The following is a 19,093-nucleotide window of genomic DNA, read 5'->3' as shown; positions in this document are numbered from 1 at the left end:
TACCCTTCCTTAATGGTCAATCTATCAGCAACGCCAAGCTGTCCTCTCAATTTAACAAACTTATTTGGACCAAGAGGCTTGGATCTGCCATTGGAAAATACTACAGGTGAACTGTCTCATCTTCAACCAACTACCGAATGTAATGACAATGAATGCCCACATGTTTGGTTCTTTCATGGAAGATCAGGTTCTTGGCAAGTTTTGAACTCTTTGATTTTTAGAGAGAAAGGGAACCATACCTACCTGAGATAAATGCATATCTGCAAGTATCCGACGAAGCCAAATTGCCTCACAAGATGCCTTAAGAACTCTTTGATACTCTACTTCTGTGGAGGAGAGTGAGACTGCATGTTGCTTTTTCCTAGTCCAAGTGACTGCATTAGATCCCAAATTGAACACATATCTAGAGGTTGATGTCTTATCATCAATTGAACTTGCCCAATCTGAATTTGTTAACCGAGTTTGGAATCATGCTTATAGTGTAAAGAAGTCCATAATAAGAGGTCCCCTTCACATAATGCAACACACACCTCCTATCTACCTAATGATCAGTCTTGGGGGTTGTCACGAAGTGTGAAATGTAGCTCACTACAAAAATGAGATCAGGTCTAGTGCCAGTTAGATAATGAGACTAACCACTAGTTACTTGTAAGTGGTTTTTGTATATGAGAAATAAGCATGCAAGAAATACTAAACTAAGAAATCAAAAGCATTTGCAAACTTGTTAAACATAACATAAAGTGAGACAAAGAGGAAACAACTCAAATGAGAATGTGAGCCATTAAGGGGATCTCTCAATGAGATTGTTCTCTTGTTTTAGGGATGAGTCTATTTGATAGGTTTGGTATGTATGCTCAATGCTCAATTACTTCAATGTTGGAGATGGATAATGGCAAATTGGTAGCTTTGTGAGCTCTCAATTTGGCATTATAAGGGTATGATGGATGGCTTTTGCTTCTCAAAATGACATTATAACTTTACTTGGAAGGTGGATGATTTTGTGAAAGGAGGGGGTTTAATTTATAGGCTAAGGGCTTGAGGGATGGATGGCTAAGATGTAAGGAGAGATGAAAGCTTATGGAAGGCTAAGATGCACTCAAAGGGGAGCACATGGATTGTGCTTGTTTAGCACCAATTAGGGAGTGACACATGTCACAGGGTCATTGGGTGGATGAAAGGGCAAGGATGAGTCAACAAAGGAGGCTCAAGGCCTTAAAGACCCTCATAAGTGGCTTGTAAGAGCAATGAATGGGCTTGTAAGAGTCTTTATGGCCTTTGTAAGAGCATTGAAGGCTTAGTGGTTGGGATATTTTGGAGGGAGTTGAGATTGTTGACTTTGCTTGGCTTAGGAAAGGCTTAAGCTTGCTTAGGGAATGTGACAAGGTTAAGGGGGGGATTAGAGGTGATTTAGGATTAGATTAGGCTTGTTAGAGATATGCAAGTGGATGGCATTAATGAGGGTGGGTGAGTTAGTAGCTAAGCTTGGTTAGTATGGGTGGATGGGGTGGATTAGGCTAAATGGAGGATTAGGGATAAGTTAGGGGCTATTAGATTTGAGGGCTTTATTTATCAAATAGATTTATTTAATAAATGAGGGTTTTTGGAATTAGATAGGAGAATAGGATTTAATTGATAAATGATTGGTTATTTGATTTATCAATTGGGACTATAGATGATTAATTAAATTAATTAGCTAGGGGATGGCAAAGGATTAATTAAATAAGAATTTAATGAATGATGCCTTTAGAAATGGCTAAATTAGATTACCAAAGCGGTGTAATCAAATTTAGGTGTCTACAGTTTTATCAATAGGAGAAAAATTAGACTTGGTTGACAACTTTGATCCTTTCTCCATAGGCGTAGAAGTAGATTTACAATTCTACGTTTGAATTCTCTCACGCAAGTTCTTGGCATACTTCGACTGAGAAATAATGATGCTACCATTAGTTTGCCAAACCTCAACACCTAAATAATAATGGAGAAGCCCCAAATATGTCATATGGAAATCCTTACATAGGTGTTGTTTGATTTCTGCAATCAAATTTGTTGAACTGCCAATAATGATCAAGTTGTCCGCATACAGAACAAGAAAGAGAAGATCATCACCAGAGCGTTTGATATACAAATTACCGTAAGAAGGCAGCATTGAAGACCATGAACCACCAAATATTGATCAATCTTGATGTGCCACGCTCAAGGGTGCGTTTGGGTCCATAGATTGTGCTTTCTTGAGTTTACATACTTGGCTGTCTTTGCCAATAACCTTGAAACTAGGAGATTGCATCATGTAGACTTCTTTCTATAGCTCACTATTGAGGAAGCCACTCTTAATATCCATTTGATGGACTTTCCATCCAAATTGAGCTGTATTGGTGAGAAGAAGACGAATTGTAGTCATTTTCGTAGTAGGTGCAAAGTTTTCCTCATAGTCACTCAAAGTAACTCGACTTGGACCCGACCTGGACTCAGCAAGGGTAACTTGACTTGTGACCTAACTCGGACTTGCCTGTGACTCACCAAAGTGACAAAACCCTTAAAATTTAGAGATTTTTTAGGATTTAAAGAAATTCCATATACCCATTATTGAATAAAGCTTAAAGACACAATAACATCATGAAATAAAAGGTAATTTGATCATATACATAACATATATCGATTACATAAGTACAAAGGTAAAATTTAAATGTATTAAGAGAATTTTGAAAACAAAAATTAAAAATCAGACGAGTCAACCGAATCAACTAACCTATCCAGCCAACTGAGTCAGTCGAGTCACGCGACTTGACTCGTCGAGTTAGGGTCACAGGTCATTTTGACACAGCCAGGTTAACTCGGCTTGCCGACCCAAACAACTCGCTTGACTTGCGGTGAGTCTCCTTACTATGTAGTCAATGCCTTCTCACTATGTGAACACTCAAGCAACTAAACTGACCTTGTATTTATCTAAGGTATCATCTGCATGATATTGTTAGCTTGTTAGCATGAATGCTGATGATACTACATCGGGGGAGTATCTTAAGCATTGGAGAGTATTAACATGTTGCATTCATGACTGTGTTTGTCATTGATGCCAACATAGCATGGTTTTTGTAAAGATTGGCTGAGTAGCAGATAGAGATCTTAATGGTATTGACAATGGTTTGATTGTATGGTGGTGCGCAGTTACGAACATGTTCGACACTGTTTTGATGACGTGGTCAAGCGCGTAGAGTCTAAGTTGAAGACATATGGAAGGTGTCCCTGATTTACAAAGAGTAGTTCAGAGACAAAGTATTGGGAAAGCAACTCTTGATGTTTGTTGGCTATGTTACATCTGAGATATAATGAAGAGATGCGCAGTCAGGTAGTGATAGAGGACAGTCAGGTGGTGACATCAGCACGTGCATAAGCCCTAGTATTGCACGTGTGAAGTTTTGTATAGACTGTGAGTCAACAGTGCAATTATAATTGTAATTAATTAATTATCTTATTATAATTAATTGGGAAAGCCTCAAGGCCAACTCAAGGAATTATTATGAAGATATGGTATAAAGGAAAGATGTTTTCCTTGTTTGTAATAAGTGTACAAGTGTTGTGATCATTGCAAGTAGTGTGAAGTGCAAAAAGAAGTAGAGTGCTTACTGAATGCGTGTAAGCGATCCAAGGGATTATTGGATGCGAGATTTGTGATCTGGTTACAAGATCAGAAGGAGCAGAAGTCCGGTTGACAGGACAGAGAAAGAGGAAGGAACAATACATTACAATTCTATTATTTTGCAAGGAATAATACAAAGATCATTCAGACAATGGGTTCATTGGTCTTGCCCATGACGCTGTTTAGGCAGTGGGTCCAGTTGTCTTCTACAACTCCTAACAGGGTTGGAATCTCCTAACAAGGATTCAAAGTCTCGTAACGGGGATTGATATGTACTGAATGTATTTAGAGACTCCTAATAGGGTCCATCCTCTAACAAGGAACATTTATATTAGTGCATCATCTTGTGGGTAACATACCCACTAGGGTTTTCCTTATGATCAAAGGTTTCCCTAGTTAACATATCTGGTGTTATTGTGTATGAGTATATTGTTGTAGTTTTAGTTTATATTGCTCATATGGCTAAGTTTGTAAAAGGTTGATAATTGTGATAATAGTTGGATAACTAGTTCACCCCTTACCTCAGTTATATTAGTGGACTATATATTCTAACAATTGGTATCAGAGCATCAGGTCCTTGAAGGATAAGCTTAACAACTTTAGGAGATCAATGGTGAGTCACTTTGGAAAAGATAGTCCTAAGTCTGTTAGAGGAAATTTTGACACCCAGAAGATGGAGCTTCTTGGTAAGACATCAAAAATGTGTAAAGAATCAAGCATCGAATTTCTAGATCCATAATCCTTTTGTTGCATACAAAAGAATTGAACCACAAGTAAAGATAGATCCAGATCCGAAGAAGACAAGATGACCAAGGAAGGTATTGATTTGCTTATGAAAAGAGAGACAAAACGATATGGAAATTTTTGATTGTTGGACATGTGAAGAGTTTGGTCATTTTTCATCTAGATGTCCCAAGAGAGTAAGAAAATCTAGAAAGAGTTCGCTTTCTGATGAAGATGAAGTATTTAAAGAAAGTATGGAAAGATTCTTGAATTACTGTGATGATAAAGATAGTGAGCTTGAATTGGTTAAGAAAGAGGAAGCAGTAGAAGAGATAGCTTTGGTGACTATTGTTGATCGAAAGGCTAACCATGAAAATGTGGAAGTTTTCTTTGAGACTAACAATGATTTGCAGAATGATGTGCTTACTATTGAACAAAAAGGAGAGAAGAGATTTGAACCTAGAGAAGAGATAAGAGTTGAGATGTCAACTCCTACCCCTAATAGGAATCTGACAAAGAATCACCCTCTTGAGAAGATAATTGGAAGCAAAGACAAAGGTGTGATGACAAGGAACAAAGTAAATGAGCAGATATGTTTGATATCTCAAGTTGAGCCTAAGAGCGTAGATGAAGCATGTGAAGATGATCATTGGATTCAAGTAGTGAAGGAAGAATTATATCAGATTGTGAAAAATGATACATGGGAGTTAGTTCCTAGACCTAAAGACAAGAATGATATAGGAACCAAATGGGTATTCAGAAACAAGATGAATGAGCAAGGCAAAGTTGTGAGGAACAAGGCTAGACTTGTATGCAAGGGATATTCACAGCAAGAAGGCATAGGCTATGAGGAACAAGGCTAGACTTGTATGCAAGGGATATTCACAGCAAGAAGGCATAGGCTATGAGGAGACATATGCACTTGTATCCAGAATGGAAGCAGTAAGGATGTTCTTGGCCTATGAAGCGAATAAAAAGTTCAAAGGTTTATCGGATGGATGTTAAATTAGCCTTTCTGAATGGAGAACTTGAAGAAGAGGTATATATTGGGCAGCTTGAAGGTTTTTCTTTATCAGAAGACAAAGACATGGTATGCAGACTAAAGAATGCTCTATATGGTTTGAAGCAAACACCTAGAACCTAGTATGCAAGGTTGGACAGTTATTTGGCAAAGCTTGGATTTGCTAAAGGTATGGCATACAATAACTTGTATTTGAAAGAAGTTGAAATGGTTTGCTGATTATTGTAATATTTGTTGATGACATCATTTTTGGAGGTAATGATGAAGCGAATGATAAGTTTGCTGAAGAGATGAAGAATGAGTTTGAAATGAGCATTATGGGAGAAATGAAGTTTTTTCTAGGATTGTAGATTGTACAGAACAATGATGGTATTTTTATTTCACAAGCTAAGTACTTGAATGATTTTTTGAAAAGGTTTGGTTTGGAAAGTTGTAAACCAGTTGGTACACCTATGATAGTTACAAGTTATCCAGCAAAGATGAGACACCTGCAGTAGAGTAGAAGTATAGATCCATGATTGGAGGTTTGCAATATCTGACTCACACCAGACCAGATATAGCAAATGTAGTTGGGATTGTAGTTAGATTTCAAGTTGATCCTAAGGAGTATCATTTTGTAGCAGTGAAGAGAATATTCAAATATCTGAAAGTAACATCTGACTATGGAATTTGGTATTGCAGATTGAGTGATTTCACTCTATGTGCATATACTGATGCAAATTGGGTAGGCAGTGTGGATGACAGAAAGAGCACTAGTGGTTATTTACTGGGGGCTAGGACATCTCCTTTGGGGATTCTCTTGCCTAATGCGAGAAGGTTTTCCTAAGTGTGTAGACAGATTGCCGAAGTTGAGGCAGTTTGCACTAAGACTTGGGTGAAGGCTGGAAGTGAAGGTTGATCTTGTAGAGCCGATTGATCTTCTAGATTTGTGGATTTATTGCTTTGGGTTTGCAAAGGATATTGGAAGATGCCTCGAAGAAGATTGGGCCCTAGGGCAATTGATGATCCTAGTGATGCTGTGGAGGAAAGGATCTCAGAGAAGGTTAAAGTAGATTTTAGATCTGAAATGGAAGAGGTTAAAGCCAGTTTCGGATTCGAGATGGTGCGTGTAAAAAATGACGTGATCATTGAGATCATAAGTGCTTTAGGTGGTGTACCTCAACATATGGGTACTGAAGATGGTTATAAGGAAGTTGTTGAAGAATTTGAAGTTGCTGGATCGAGTGGTGAGGACAAAATTGATCATGTGGAGAGACCTATGGGAAATAGGGCTGGTTAGTTTGCTAGACCTGGATCTCAGTTGAAGTTGAAGCATAAGATGGAGGTTTCTAATTTCTCAGGTACTTTGACTCCTGAAGACCTGATCGATTGGATTGGTGAATTGAAAGACTACTTTGAGCTTGAGGATATTGGAGATCCACTCAGAATAAGGTTGGCACAAACTAAGTTGAAATGACATGCTACTCTTTGGTGGAAAGAACTACAAAGAGACAAAGAGGAGGAAGGTGAAATGAAGATCACTAGATGGAGGTTGAGGGTAACTTTGTTGAATGCTAACTTCATTCTTGCTGATTATGAACTTGAGTTGTTTAAAAGGTCACAAAATTCGAAACATAAAGATATGACTGTAAAAGATTGTATCGAGGAGTTTTACAAGTTGACTATTTGGTCTAAGCATAAATAATTGTCAAAAGAGAAGGTAGCTCGGCACGTTAATGGTTTGAGATTCAATATCCAAGATGAGTTTGGTATGTTGAAAATTGATATGTTTGAGGGTGCTTATTAGTATGCTCTGAAGGCAGAAGATAAGTTGGAAGAGGGAAGGAGAAACAACATGGCTTAGCGAAAGCTAAACCGTGTGATGAAGATGAACCAAAACCTGTTGATTAGAAGAGGAGGACAGGTAGAGGTGATTTTAAGGTTACTTGCTACGAATGTGGAGATGTAGGACATAGATTTTATGAATGTCCTAAGGCTGGTGACAAAAGAGCTGCTATTGTGAATGAGGTTGAAGATCATGACAATCAACTTGAGCAAAGAGAGAGTTTGCTAGCTCGACGAGTACTAGTTGGTCAAAGGACATTGGGATCTTGTCAGAGGACTAGTTTGTTTAGGACTCGTAAGACTGGTGGTAAAGTCTACAGTGTGATTGTGGATGGTGATAGTACTAATAACCTTGTTGTTGAGGAGATAGTTTAGAAGCTTGGTTTGAAGAGAATGAGACATCCTTATCCTTATAGGATTGGCTGGTTGCACGTTGGGCATGCTTTGGAAATGAGGGAGTAGTGCCTTGTTGATTTCTAGATTGGGCAGTATAAGGATCAAGTGTTGTGTGATATTGTGGACATGAACAATTGTCATTTGTTACTTGGTAGACCTTGGTAGTATGATTGCAGAGTTGTGCATGATTGTGTCAATAATGTGTTTACAATTGTGAAAGGTGGCAGGAAGCATTCCCTGATTCCTTTGTAGAATGAAGAGCTCAGTAGAAGGAACCTAAGTATTGGTAGCGGAGTTGAGTTGGCAGATTTTGAGAGGGTTAGAGATCAGCGTGGAAAGCAGACTTGTGGAACACTGAGGATGGATGTGAAGAAGCAAAAGAACAAGGGAAAGAGTGTACAAGTTGAGGACTTAGAGGACATGTATGTGAAGGACCAGTTTGGGATTTATGTGTTGAATCCTAGAAGATGTTCTTCCAGCTATTGAGAACATCTTTTCAAACTTCAGGTGTCTAATGTAGGAGCATCCTAAGGTTGTTAGAAATCTTGCTTGTTGGAGGAATTTTGTCTAGGAGTTATGGACTCGATCACCAAAGGAGTGGTGCTCGGTTGCTTTTGGGTATGGTTTTGGCCAAGGAGCTTGGTCATCGAAGGGGCTCAATCGTTGTTGGAGCTCGACATTTTCTACTGCTTGGTACTTATTGTGCTCGACATGTATGGGTTGCTCGGCATGTGGATTGCTTGGCAATGCTTGGGAGTTTGCTGACACTTGGTAGTGTGTTGGTGCCAACTAGAGTTCTTGTAGATTTTCTTGATCGTTTTGGTGCATCTAATGCAGGTAGCGTGTGATCGTGATGTGGATTGATTTGGAAGTTTGTGCGGACCTAATATGGGTCTAGGTTGTCTTTCCAATGTGCATTTGGTTAGTGTTGTAATCCTTTTAAGGCATTTGGTATTTAATATCTGTTGGAGGTTGACTTGTGGCTCAACATATATTTAATGTTAGGATTTAATTTAATTTGTAATGAACTAGGTTGACCTAGGGCTTAGTTGGGTATAAGTAGGGGGTCTTGTGGAGTCTTTAGGCATTCATTTTCATTCGGAGAAGTGAGTCAAATAGTAGATCATCCAGCGTGGAGAAGAGGATGGAGTGTAGGAGCGAACTTTTGAAGGGCTAGTAGTTGAGGCTTGGTAAACCAAGAGATTGCTTGGTGGGCTTGCGAGCACAAGTTGAGATTTCCTTGGGAGTTTCCTTTTAGAGAGCAGATCTGGACTAGTTGGGATTAGGATTGTGAGTTGGATCTTACAAAACTATTTTGTAATTGTTGTTGTATTTGGCCCTAACCCGGAAGGCCTTATAGCTGGGCATATTGCGTGTAATTCAATTATATTTATGAATAAAGAGTTGTGATTTGGTATCAGATCTTGCATTATTGTGTTTCTGCAGTGTGGTTATTTGTTGGGGGCTAGGACATCTCCTTTGGGGATTCTCTTGCCTCGTACTACATCAAAATGGCCATAATTGTAATAGCAATTATACTGCGCCTTCTTCTTTGAACCATCCTAAGATTGATTGGAGCTCTTCTGCTGAGATGATTGAGAGTGCTGAGGTTTGCGTTTATCCTTGTAAAAGGATTTGACTAAAAAGGCTTTCTCTGAGAAGGACAGGGTGGCACTACTACCAAACTATTGTTTGCAACAATCTTGCTCTAGAAGTTTGGTGCACAACTCAAAGAATCAACAATAGTGGAAGTAATGTTTCGAGTCTCTATAAAGTGCTTAGTAGACTCTTCAGGGTCATGGCTACCATTTGAGGCATGGGAATCGAGACACCTATCAGATTCAATGATGACCCAATTAACTTTTGAAAAAGTCTCAAAGACTCTGCAATCATAATAAATTTTCAGCTTGAAATGAAGGATCAAAACCCTAGTCGAGTTTGCAGAACCCTAGGTAGCCATGGACGGACCAAAAACCAAAAACCATTAAGGTCGGTCTGCCATTTGAGGAAAAATCAACTTCCGTAAGATAACAAAAAATGACAAAAAACAATCCTTTGAGCAAATGGCCATATTTGTGATAGTAATTACACTGCGCCATCTTCTTCTTTAAACCATCCTAAGATTGATTGGAGCCCTTTTATTGAGATGACTGAGAGTGTTGAGGTTTGCCTTTATCCTTGTGAAATGATTTGACTTAAAGGCTTGCTCTGAGGGGGACAGGCTGGGACTACTACCAAACTATTGTTTGTGATGATCCTGCTCTAGAAGTTTGGTCACAACTCTGAGAATGAACATTAGTGGAAGTAATGTTGAGAGTCTATATAAAGTGCTTAGTAGACTCTTTAGGGTGATGACTACCATGTCTTCCTCCATTTTTTGATCAATAGCTTTGAGCTGATCTTGAATGTCATTAATCTTCGTGTGATGCTCCTATAAGGATGTGTTCATCCATCATGATGGAGAACAGCTGGTTCTTTAGAAGGAACTCTCTACTTTGTCCAATGTCTTATGCAACTCCATTTCATACTTCTAGATTTCTGACACTAACTTGCCAGAAGGGATTTAAGGCAATTGATGATCTGTGACAGAGAGATTGATAAACATGACAACTTCTTGATTCCAGTCATCAAATTTGCCCTAGTGTTCTTGGAATGTGGTACGACGAGTCTCTCTGTCCAAAACAAGCTCATCCAGGTGGTGATATTCAAAGATTGTTAGCATGCATTGCTTAAAAGTGTTATAATTTTTGTTGTTGAATCTCTAATTGCCTTACAATGTTAAGTTGGTCAATGATGCCATTTGTTTCCCAAAGCATAGAAAGCGAAAAACACAGAAGAGGTGAAATCACATAATCTATAGTTATAAATCTTAATGCAGAACATCAACAACTTACAGAAGAGAGATCATTATTTCTCAACTCTAGCATTTCTTTTCAGTATGAACCTTAAAATCGACACTAGGAGAATAGAAGATTTTACATACCTGTAGCAAAATACACAAATATCTTTACCTCTGTTAACCCAGCCGATAAGGAAAGAGTTTGGAGTCTCTTTCACAATGAAACCCTCATCTCTGTCAAAACTGTGCATAAGAAACGTCAAATGAAACGGCATCTTTTGCTGATAAAAACATCCAAATGTAAAACCAGAATAAACTCCCATCATTTCAAAAGCTTCCTGGTTATCCATGGCTGTGCGTAGAAAGCACTAGGTGTCCAAGAAACAGAGCAAAACATCTTTTCTCATCTTTTACAGTGAGATAAGAATTCCCAAAACCAAAATGAAACTTTCTTTGGAGTCCACCATACACCATTGCCAAGTGGCAACATAACCACCAAGTTTGTGCCTGCGTATGTTGAGTGAGTTAACTCACATAGTAATCGTGGCTTTACAATAAATACCCATATGTGATCCACTTAAAACATTATTCAAATCCCTTTTTAGATCTTTTGAAAGTTCACAATATCAAAGTCTGCCAAACTCATTTGCCCATCAAACTTATTTGAAATGCCACCTCATTGCCAACTTTATGTAATACATTTTGCATTAAGGAAAATATTGTCAACAGAAAAACACCTGGAAAAAAGTTGCACAACGGCAGGAGGTTTCAGAAAACAGCTCTAATGAAGGCACAAAAATTCCTACAGGGGTTGCAAAACAAAATTCTTAATGAACAACTGAACAAATACCAAAAGTAATTTTGAAAAATTGAAGACATAATTTCAGATGAAAAATTTATAAATTTTTCAAAAGAAGTATTTTCTCTGATACCATATTACACAAGTAATTGGTAAATTATTAGTTGTATTAACAAATGATCAAAGAGATCATTATAAAGAATTTACAATAGGTTAAAAGAAGAAACTTTCTAGAGGACTCTTATCGACCTAATTTACATAATAATATAGAAAAGATAACCATTAAAGTAATATAACAATGTTATAATATGAGAATGCCTATTGGGTTCTTGATTTGGTTATTGGTGATGAATTGATCTGTGTTCATATTTTCTGTATTTCTTTTGTTTCGGCGAAGTATTTTAATTTGCCTTTACTGTTTGAAGAAGCTGAAGCATAGATTTTATTGGACGTTTTAATTGTTCTTGATAAAGGTATGATGAAATTGTATATTGAATTTTATTAATATAAGAATTCTCTTGTTGGTTGTTTACCACCTTACAAAATGGATACCTTTTTCATATTTTGAACTTTTTGCATGCGGTATTAGTGGTGCAGTTGTTTTGATGAGGGCACTATTTTAAGTCTGCTCATGTTCAAAACTTATTGATAATAACTGATCCCTTTAATACTTGTCATTGTTTAACTTACAGTCGATTTGAAAAGGAGTTCATCACCAAAGAGACCATCCATAAATTCTCTTTTTGGTACATACTATCTGCTTATGGAAAATCAAACTGTTAAGCTGTAGCAAATCTGGAAAAGCATATTTGGATTTACCTGATTTCCAGTGCCCTGATGTAATTTGGACATACTTGTGCAGAGGTGACAAATCCAGGCATTCCCATTGCTGAGACCAGAAATTCTGCATATTCAGGAATGGAAGAATCTGAATCTGACTATTTATCTGCTGCTGATCGCATGTCACCTTGAGCCTCAGGATGGTTATTTGAAGAATCTCTGAGCATTAAAATCTTTGTACTTGTTTCTTAGGTTATCTTATTGTCATAGATGTTTGGTTCTAGACAGGCTTTCAAGATCTTAATTATTAATCAGTCCAGTCAGTTCTACACTGAACTTCTTACATGGTTGGCTGTATATTAGAGATTGTTTGGAAGTTTATAGTCTTCAAGGATAAAATCCATTACAAGTAATGAGATATTAACAAGAGTTTGTAGTAGAGGACAAAGCAGTTTAAGATATTTGAATTAAAATGTCCTAGCTGCCCAGGTTGGCAAAGGCAAAATTTGCCTTCGCTCGTGGCAGTTTTCTTCGTGATATGGATTGACAATAAATCTGCATATGTACAAGGCAACATACGACAAGACTTGGCTTGACCTCATCTTGGTTGAAAGCTGTCCTCATGTACCATTTTAATTGTCAAATCTAGTTTTAATATGTCTTTTGACTTCACTGTTCACTGATTGTTAGAAATCACTACAGGGAATTATGACAGACAGTTGGGGAAAGCAGGGTATATAAATCTATAGTTCTCCCTGGTATGCCTCATCACAATAAAATTAAAACATTTGACTTTTTTTCAAGAAGTATGGTTCCAATCTGGGTGTAGTATGAGATTTCTTAGTTTCTCATTTGAAAACAGCCTTTGCAGAAAGTCTTTTAGACAGTCATATGTTAGACAGCATCTTTACCATACAAATCTAGTTTTTGGTACATTCATAAATCATTAATTGATTAACGATAACTAGAAGCAATGTATCAAATTCTGATTTTTTGGAATCCGCATACTTCCTAATTTTTGGATCCTTATAAAAAGCGAGAAATGGAGTTCTCAGTATGTCTCCCTTGCAATACTTGAATAGTTTAAATAGCGATCTCATTGTTCTGAAACTACAAGCGATGGATGACACAATCTCTTGGTGGAGCACGCGTTTACATACTTCCACTACTTCTTTGCATGAATTTCCCTCCAATATGCCCGCTATATATCTCTCCACAGTTTTTTGGTTTATTTCTGAATGACGACCTTTCATAACAGATACTATTTCATTGATCGTCCTTTCCACAAAGATTGTATAGCCATCATTGTTATTTTTAAGCCTGGCAGCTAAATCTGGTACTAATTTCAATCCGAGAGAAAGAGCACCTCTTATTTGGGTTTCTTGCTCAGAACTCCAACGGACTGCTTCCAAAAATTCCATGCATTTGTTGGTGCACTCATCAGTTGACAATTCAGAAGCAATGGGAAGAATGACCAGACACTCCTCAACATTGGAAAAATAGATCGACTCGCCATACATGAATTCGATGCACTTGAGTTGTGAGAAGTGGTTACTCTAATCTCCTTTGGCTCATCCAATGACCAGCACTCCGACATCTTCACTTTGAAAAACTCTGATCTATTGAGAATCACGGACTGGAGATGAATTGGATTTCCTTGGTAGTTTTCCTTGTATGGGTCTGTCAAACACAACTTGACATTTGTAGAGGTTATGTCTCCCAATCGGAGCTGACCTTCCATTGATAAACAACGACAGAATATTCGACAGAGCTCTCCTATGTATATCACGCAATCAAGTGCTTCTAGGATTACTATCTTTGTGGTATATGGTATTTTGTTTTTTTTTCGAGGGAAGTCAGCTTTTTTTCACCTAGTCTCTTTAGTTAAGAACCAAGGACTGAAGGGTATCCATTTTGCCAAATTCGTCTGGGGCACGATCCCAGCTTCATCCTTTTTAGGTGTTGAGGGGTCTTGCACTCAGCAAGATTTGATCCCTGGTGGGCTCTTTGTGAGCCTTTCAACTTCACTAGTAGACCAAGGACTCTTTGACTTTGTAGTATATGTTTTGAGAATGAGGTGTAAGGAATTTATACTAGTTTGTGCGAGGATGTGAGGAAGTTTTAGTTTGAGGTCAGCTTTGGAAATAGACTCCTTTAAGATTGTTTATTTTTGGGAAGCTTTCTGCCATGGAAGCACAGTTCATAGATAAAATGGTTGAGTAGTTTTGATTAAGTAAAAACAGGTTTTGAAAGGTCTCGAAACTTGGTACAAAGAGACAAGAAAAATATAACAATGAGAATCTTAAAACAATTGTGGAAAACCATTCGACAAACTAGAGGGACACACCAAAGTTCCCAACAAAAGGGCAAACAACCCAAGAGTTCACAGACCATCAAGATTTACATTTTGGTCTAAGCCTTTAGAGAACATAAAGACATCAAAAGAAGCTTCAAGATGATTGTAACAATATTTATTTAAACCAACACTTCTCTTGTCTCATTTGCAACAAATTGTTACAACTTCTATGAATTAATTATTGTTTAAGCCTTTTGACAAAATGGGAATCATAAAATTGTTACTCCCTTCTGCAAAATGCTAAAACCCCAAGACTTGAACTTTTGCACCCTTCCTCCATTTATATGCCTTCTCATGTATAAAAATTTGTAAGACCTCCGATTTGGGCAAGGAAAAACTACCAACATCTACATTGCATAGGTATCTATTAAATGTCAATCTTCTCCCACTAACAAACATTGAAAGGAAATGTAATAAACCAAAATGAAGCAATGTTATTAGGTGCAGAGGGAACGTTTAATCACATTTCAGGAGGATTTGGCCTTTTTTTCCTTAAAATGAAGTCTAACCATTCTCCACCTTTTCCACAGTTTTTTGCCAATCTCCACTAATGCCCATAATCCTTGTAGCTGTAGAAGCATTAGTGTTTTAGACAGAGTCAACAACAGAAGGGACATCAACAACATTCTGACTCAAAGTTGCCAAAGGGACAACAAAACGAATGACAGAGTCAGCAATAGAAGACGAATCAACATCAACATTTTGAGTCAAAACCGTTTCGTAGGGACAACATGCAAATCATCAGAGACATCAAAATCTTCATCCAAAGTGAGATCAATATGAGAAGAGCTATCTAACCCATCCACATCTGAAGCAACTTTTTGAACTGTATAGTGATCATCCGAAACCCCAAACCACCAAGAAGGTGATTTCTTTGATTTAACCTTGTCAGAGGAGCATCGAGCAACGAGATGGCTAGTTTTATGACATTTCCTACATCTGAAGGGAATACCTTCATAATCAAGAAGCTGAATCCAAGAATCACTTGGAGAAGCCAACTTCAACATAGCAAGGAGATCCTTAGAGACATCCCTCTTAGGATGCGAGCATATATTGTCTTATAGACATTGGAGGAGACTGAATCAACCAATAAGAAATCCCCAAGGGCTTCCCCCACAGTCTCCAAGATCGAGTCCTGCCAAAAGTGAAGGGGAAGATTCGATAGCCTAACCTAAAGAGGAATCTTATTAAAGGATTCAGTAGTTGGATTAAATGCCGGATACTAAGGTTTGGCCATTAGGGGAAACCTTTACTCCCAAGAGAAACCACAACACATGATGGAATTCCTGCCATCAATATTAGCAAATTTCACAATTAAAAAACCCTTTACTATAGGGTAAATTTGAACTAAATCCGAAATGATTGGTTCGCAAAATTTGGAGATCCAAGCATGCAAATCTGAGAGAGGGCCAAAAACCCCTAAAACAAAAAATAGCAGCAGTAGTAGAGAAATCATCCATGCGTGTTGACCTCATCAACAATGTTTGAATCAAGATTAAGCAGAAGTGGATTATTGACAGTAACAGGCACAACCACATGACTAATCACAGCTGGATGAAACCCCTTCCTCAGAATCAAAGCATTAATTACTGCTTCAAAGCAGCCACATCTGCATAAGATATAGCAGATGTTCCCACAACAACTTGAGACACATCAGGAGAGGCATCCGCAACATGAGCAACTGGAGCAAAAATGGTTGAGTAGTTACTTATTTATTATTTAATATTAAATTAAAATAACAATACATCTGCTTTATATTTTTTTAAATGTTTAATAAATTAAACTAAACCATTCTGTCAGCTGGATAACCATTTTGTTCTGCCATATGGTTCATGTTATTGATTCATGCAACTTGGGATCTCCATTTGAAAGTGCACTAAGATTCTAAGTAAGAAAAATTCATATGATTTGAGCATAATATACAATAGTCGAATAAAGATTAATGTCACGTGTTAAAATATACTAAATTAAGACTTTAGATTGCATACATCACCACGATAATATGAAAAGCTAATAACAAGACATAACATAAAAGATCATATATTTCATATTGGGCGTGCACTATGAAGAAGAAAGCTACAAAACACCTAAGACTATTCTAATAGATTCCTCTTAAAATGTGCATTCCTAGAATACAAAGTGGATGAGAACATTGTCGAGGCACTCTACCATCGCACCACAATTTAGTTTCACTCATAAAACCTTTCATGACATGAAAGATACCCAACCGTACATGAGAAAGTCTATCAATGTGAAACTGATCAAAATAATGTAATTCATGTACCATGCTATATGTAAATACTAAAACAAGAAAATTATGAACACACACAAAACACACATATCATACAAAAGCCAACATAAACAACAACCCTTTCTTAAGCTATCTTTTGGATATCTCATTTCCATCTCACATGGAAAACATAACATAATTTCATCTTGAGCATGAAACACAAATCATACATGCATATGTAATCATTTGAAAAAAAACATGAGTATGGGATCATATATATATATATGGTTTAAAAAAAGGAGTAATTATACAACTTTATGTCTATTTAGGAGCTTGATTATAAATTGAAATTTAATTATTCTCTGAATCTAACATAGAAAATTAACATTTCAACAAATAACATTTAAAGTGTGTGCAAAATGAGCAAATTCATGATGGCACTTCCAGACTCGGTCACAATAATTCATATTGTTACTTATTTTTGTCAAATTAACATTTCAACAAATAACATATAAAGTGTGTATAAAATGAGCAAATTCATGATGGCACTTCCAAACTCAGTCACGATAATTCATATTGTTACTTATTTTTGTCTTTTAGACCCAACAAAAATTACCTTATTAAGGTTTCTGAGCTTTGTATGTTAGTTATAGAGGACTTTGGAAAATATGAAGTTTTAAAAGGGATTTTAAAAAAGTAAAGAATTTTTACTTATTACGTTTTTAGTGAAAAACACTGCATTTCTTGCGAATAATGTTAATTGTAGGAAATCCATTACTTAAACCATGCTTGTCCAGTCACAATGAACTAGGGGAATGACTTCTTCTATTAAGAAGGTGAGAAAGGTATAAAGCTTGATAAGAAGCCAAATTTGGGGCATTTAGTTAGGGAGGAAAATTACATGCTTGTGATTTGAATTATAGAAGTTGTAGGTCTAAGGGCTTTCTACGACAACTTTTAGTGAATAATCGGTAGTATTTAAAAAAGGATAGCTGTCTCCTTTGTAAAACCCTAGTGTTGAAGAAACCTTGAGAATATTTATCCTTGAAACCCTACAAATGGGAATTAGCTCTCTAAAAGTTCCTATGTTATCAATGACTCTAGAAACTTGGCTAGGGACCACCCAAATAATTGACTCATCCTCTGAAAACATAAATGAATTTTAGCCATCTCCTCGTCTTTGTCTTTGCCTTCTTTTCCCATTGTATTGTAATAAAAAGTGTACACTCACTTTGTAATATTGTTTAGACCTCCTTAATGTAATTAGGTACATTGCAAACTCCTTTTGCATTTAACTACTTCAATCTAGTTATTTTCTGCATCTAATCTTGTTCCAAACTTTAATTTTGCATCAATTTCTAGGTATAGTTCACCATTTATCCCTCTAGGAACATAAATTATGATTTAAATATATTTCTGACCATTTTCTCATAGATGAAATCATTTTTCCTTGTACACAAAATTTATTGAATCTAAAGCCTATTTCTATGTCTTTACACCTTTAGGTCAGGGACAAGATCATCCCCTACATAGGGAAAGGGACAAGATCATCTATTAACTAAGTGTTTTACCCCTTGAAATCTAAAGATGCAATGCCAAATATTATTGTTTCCTACCTAGTAGAATTGACACTTTTTATTTTGGTGTCCAAAATTAGTATAAAGGAAGACAAGACACAATTCATAATTTGGGCATCCATTTTCAAGAACAACTATTCATCTACAAGTTATACTAGCAATCTATGTTCAAGTTCTCAATGTGCATTCAAGGAATTTTTAAGAAAGAAATCAAGGCATCCTTCTCCACCCATACAAACATTCATGATTGAGGTATATTGCATGCACATGCATGCATGAAGTTTTGTCTTCACTCCTTTTGGGTTTTGTGTTGAGTCAACTATATTGCATTAACATATTTAAATATAATGGCATCAACATTTATATGGTATCCTTAATTTATACATTTACTTAGATACTATATTTTAGCATTCCTTTATTAACATTTATCTCAATTCAAGCTTAATTACATAAATGGGGCTTGCACGAAGAAAGCCCCTCCCTGCTAGTAAAAACTTCCCCTATATTATGTACAAGAGTAGATTTACAAGTGCTCATATCAAATGTAGAGAACTAAGATTTCAACCTTTTCCCAAAATCTCTAAGTTTTAGATTTCTATGTAGAGCACAATGTTGACCTTAACCTTAATACAAGTTCTCCTTGACCCAGGAAGTCATCCTTGTTTTGATGGTTTTAGATTTTGATGGTTTTGTTGATACTAGGTAATATAGTTCAAATCTTAGATAGTTTAAGTTTTGACTTTAAGAGTATGTTTCTAGGATTTTGTCTTGGTAAGCGTTCTTCCCTTTCGTCATTTCATACTTCTTTCTTTCACAAATCAAATTACATGATCTATTTTATAATACTCATTTTCATTATATCATTACAATTCATTCTCTTAGGGAAAGGAAGAACAAAAAACAAGTTATTTTTA

The 19,093-nt window shown here is 36.7% G+C and overlaps 1 protein-coding gene across 2 annotated transcripts in view; it reads left to right on the top strand.

Annotated features, from left to right (window-relative positions):
• LOC149533541 (uncharacterized) overlaps nucleotides 1-12,673 on the top strand; it is a 141,101-nt gene extending 128,428 nt beyond the window's left edge. Inside the window, exons 12-13 of one of the 2 annotated variants that reach the window (XM_089803125.1) lie at nucleotides 11,929-11,982; nucleotides 12,099-12,673. In XM_089803125.1, the coding sequence (XP_089659251.1) occupies nucleotides 11,929-11,982; nucleotides 12,099-12,208 (164 nt within the window). In that variant the 3' untranslated portion in view covers nucleotides 12,209-12,673. The remainder of the gene's footprint in view (nucleotides 1-11,928; nucleotides 11,983-12,098) is intronic. The other variant, XM_089803126.1, reaches the window with a different exon arrangement.
• Nucleotides 12,674-19,093: the final 6,420 nt, after the last annotated feature.

Source organism: Cupressus sempervirens, chromosome 10 (genome assembly GCF_028749045.1).
Source record: "Cupressus sempervirens isolate cs-2001-9-10 chromosome 10, ASM2874904v1, whole genome shotgun sequence".
Lineage (NCBI taxonomy): Eukaryota > Viridiplantae > Streptophyta > Pinopsida > Cupressales > Cupressaceae > Cupressus > Cupressus sempervirens.
This window is presented reverse-complemented; position numbering and strand designations above follow the sequence as displayed.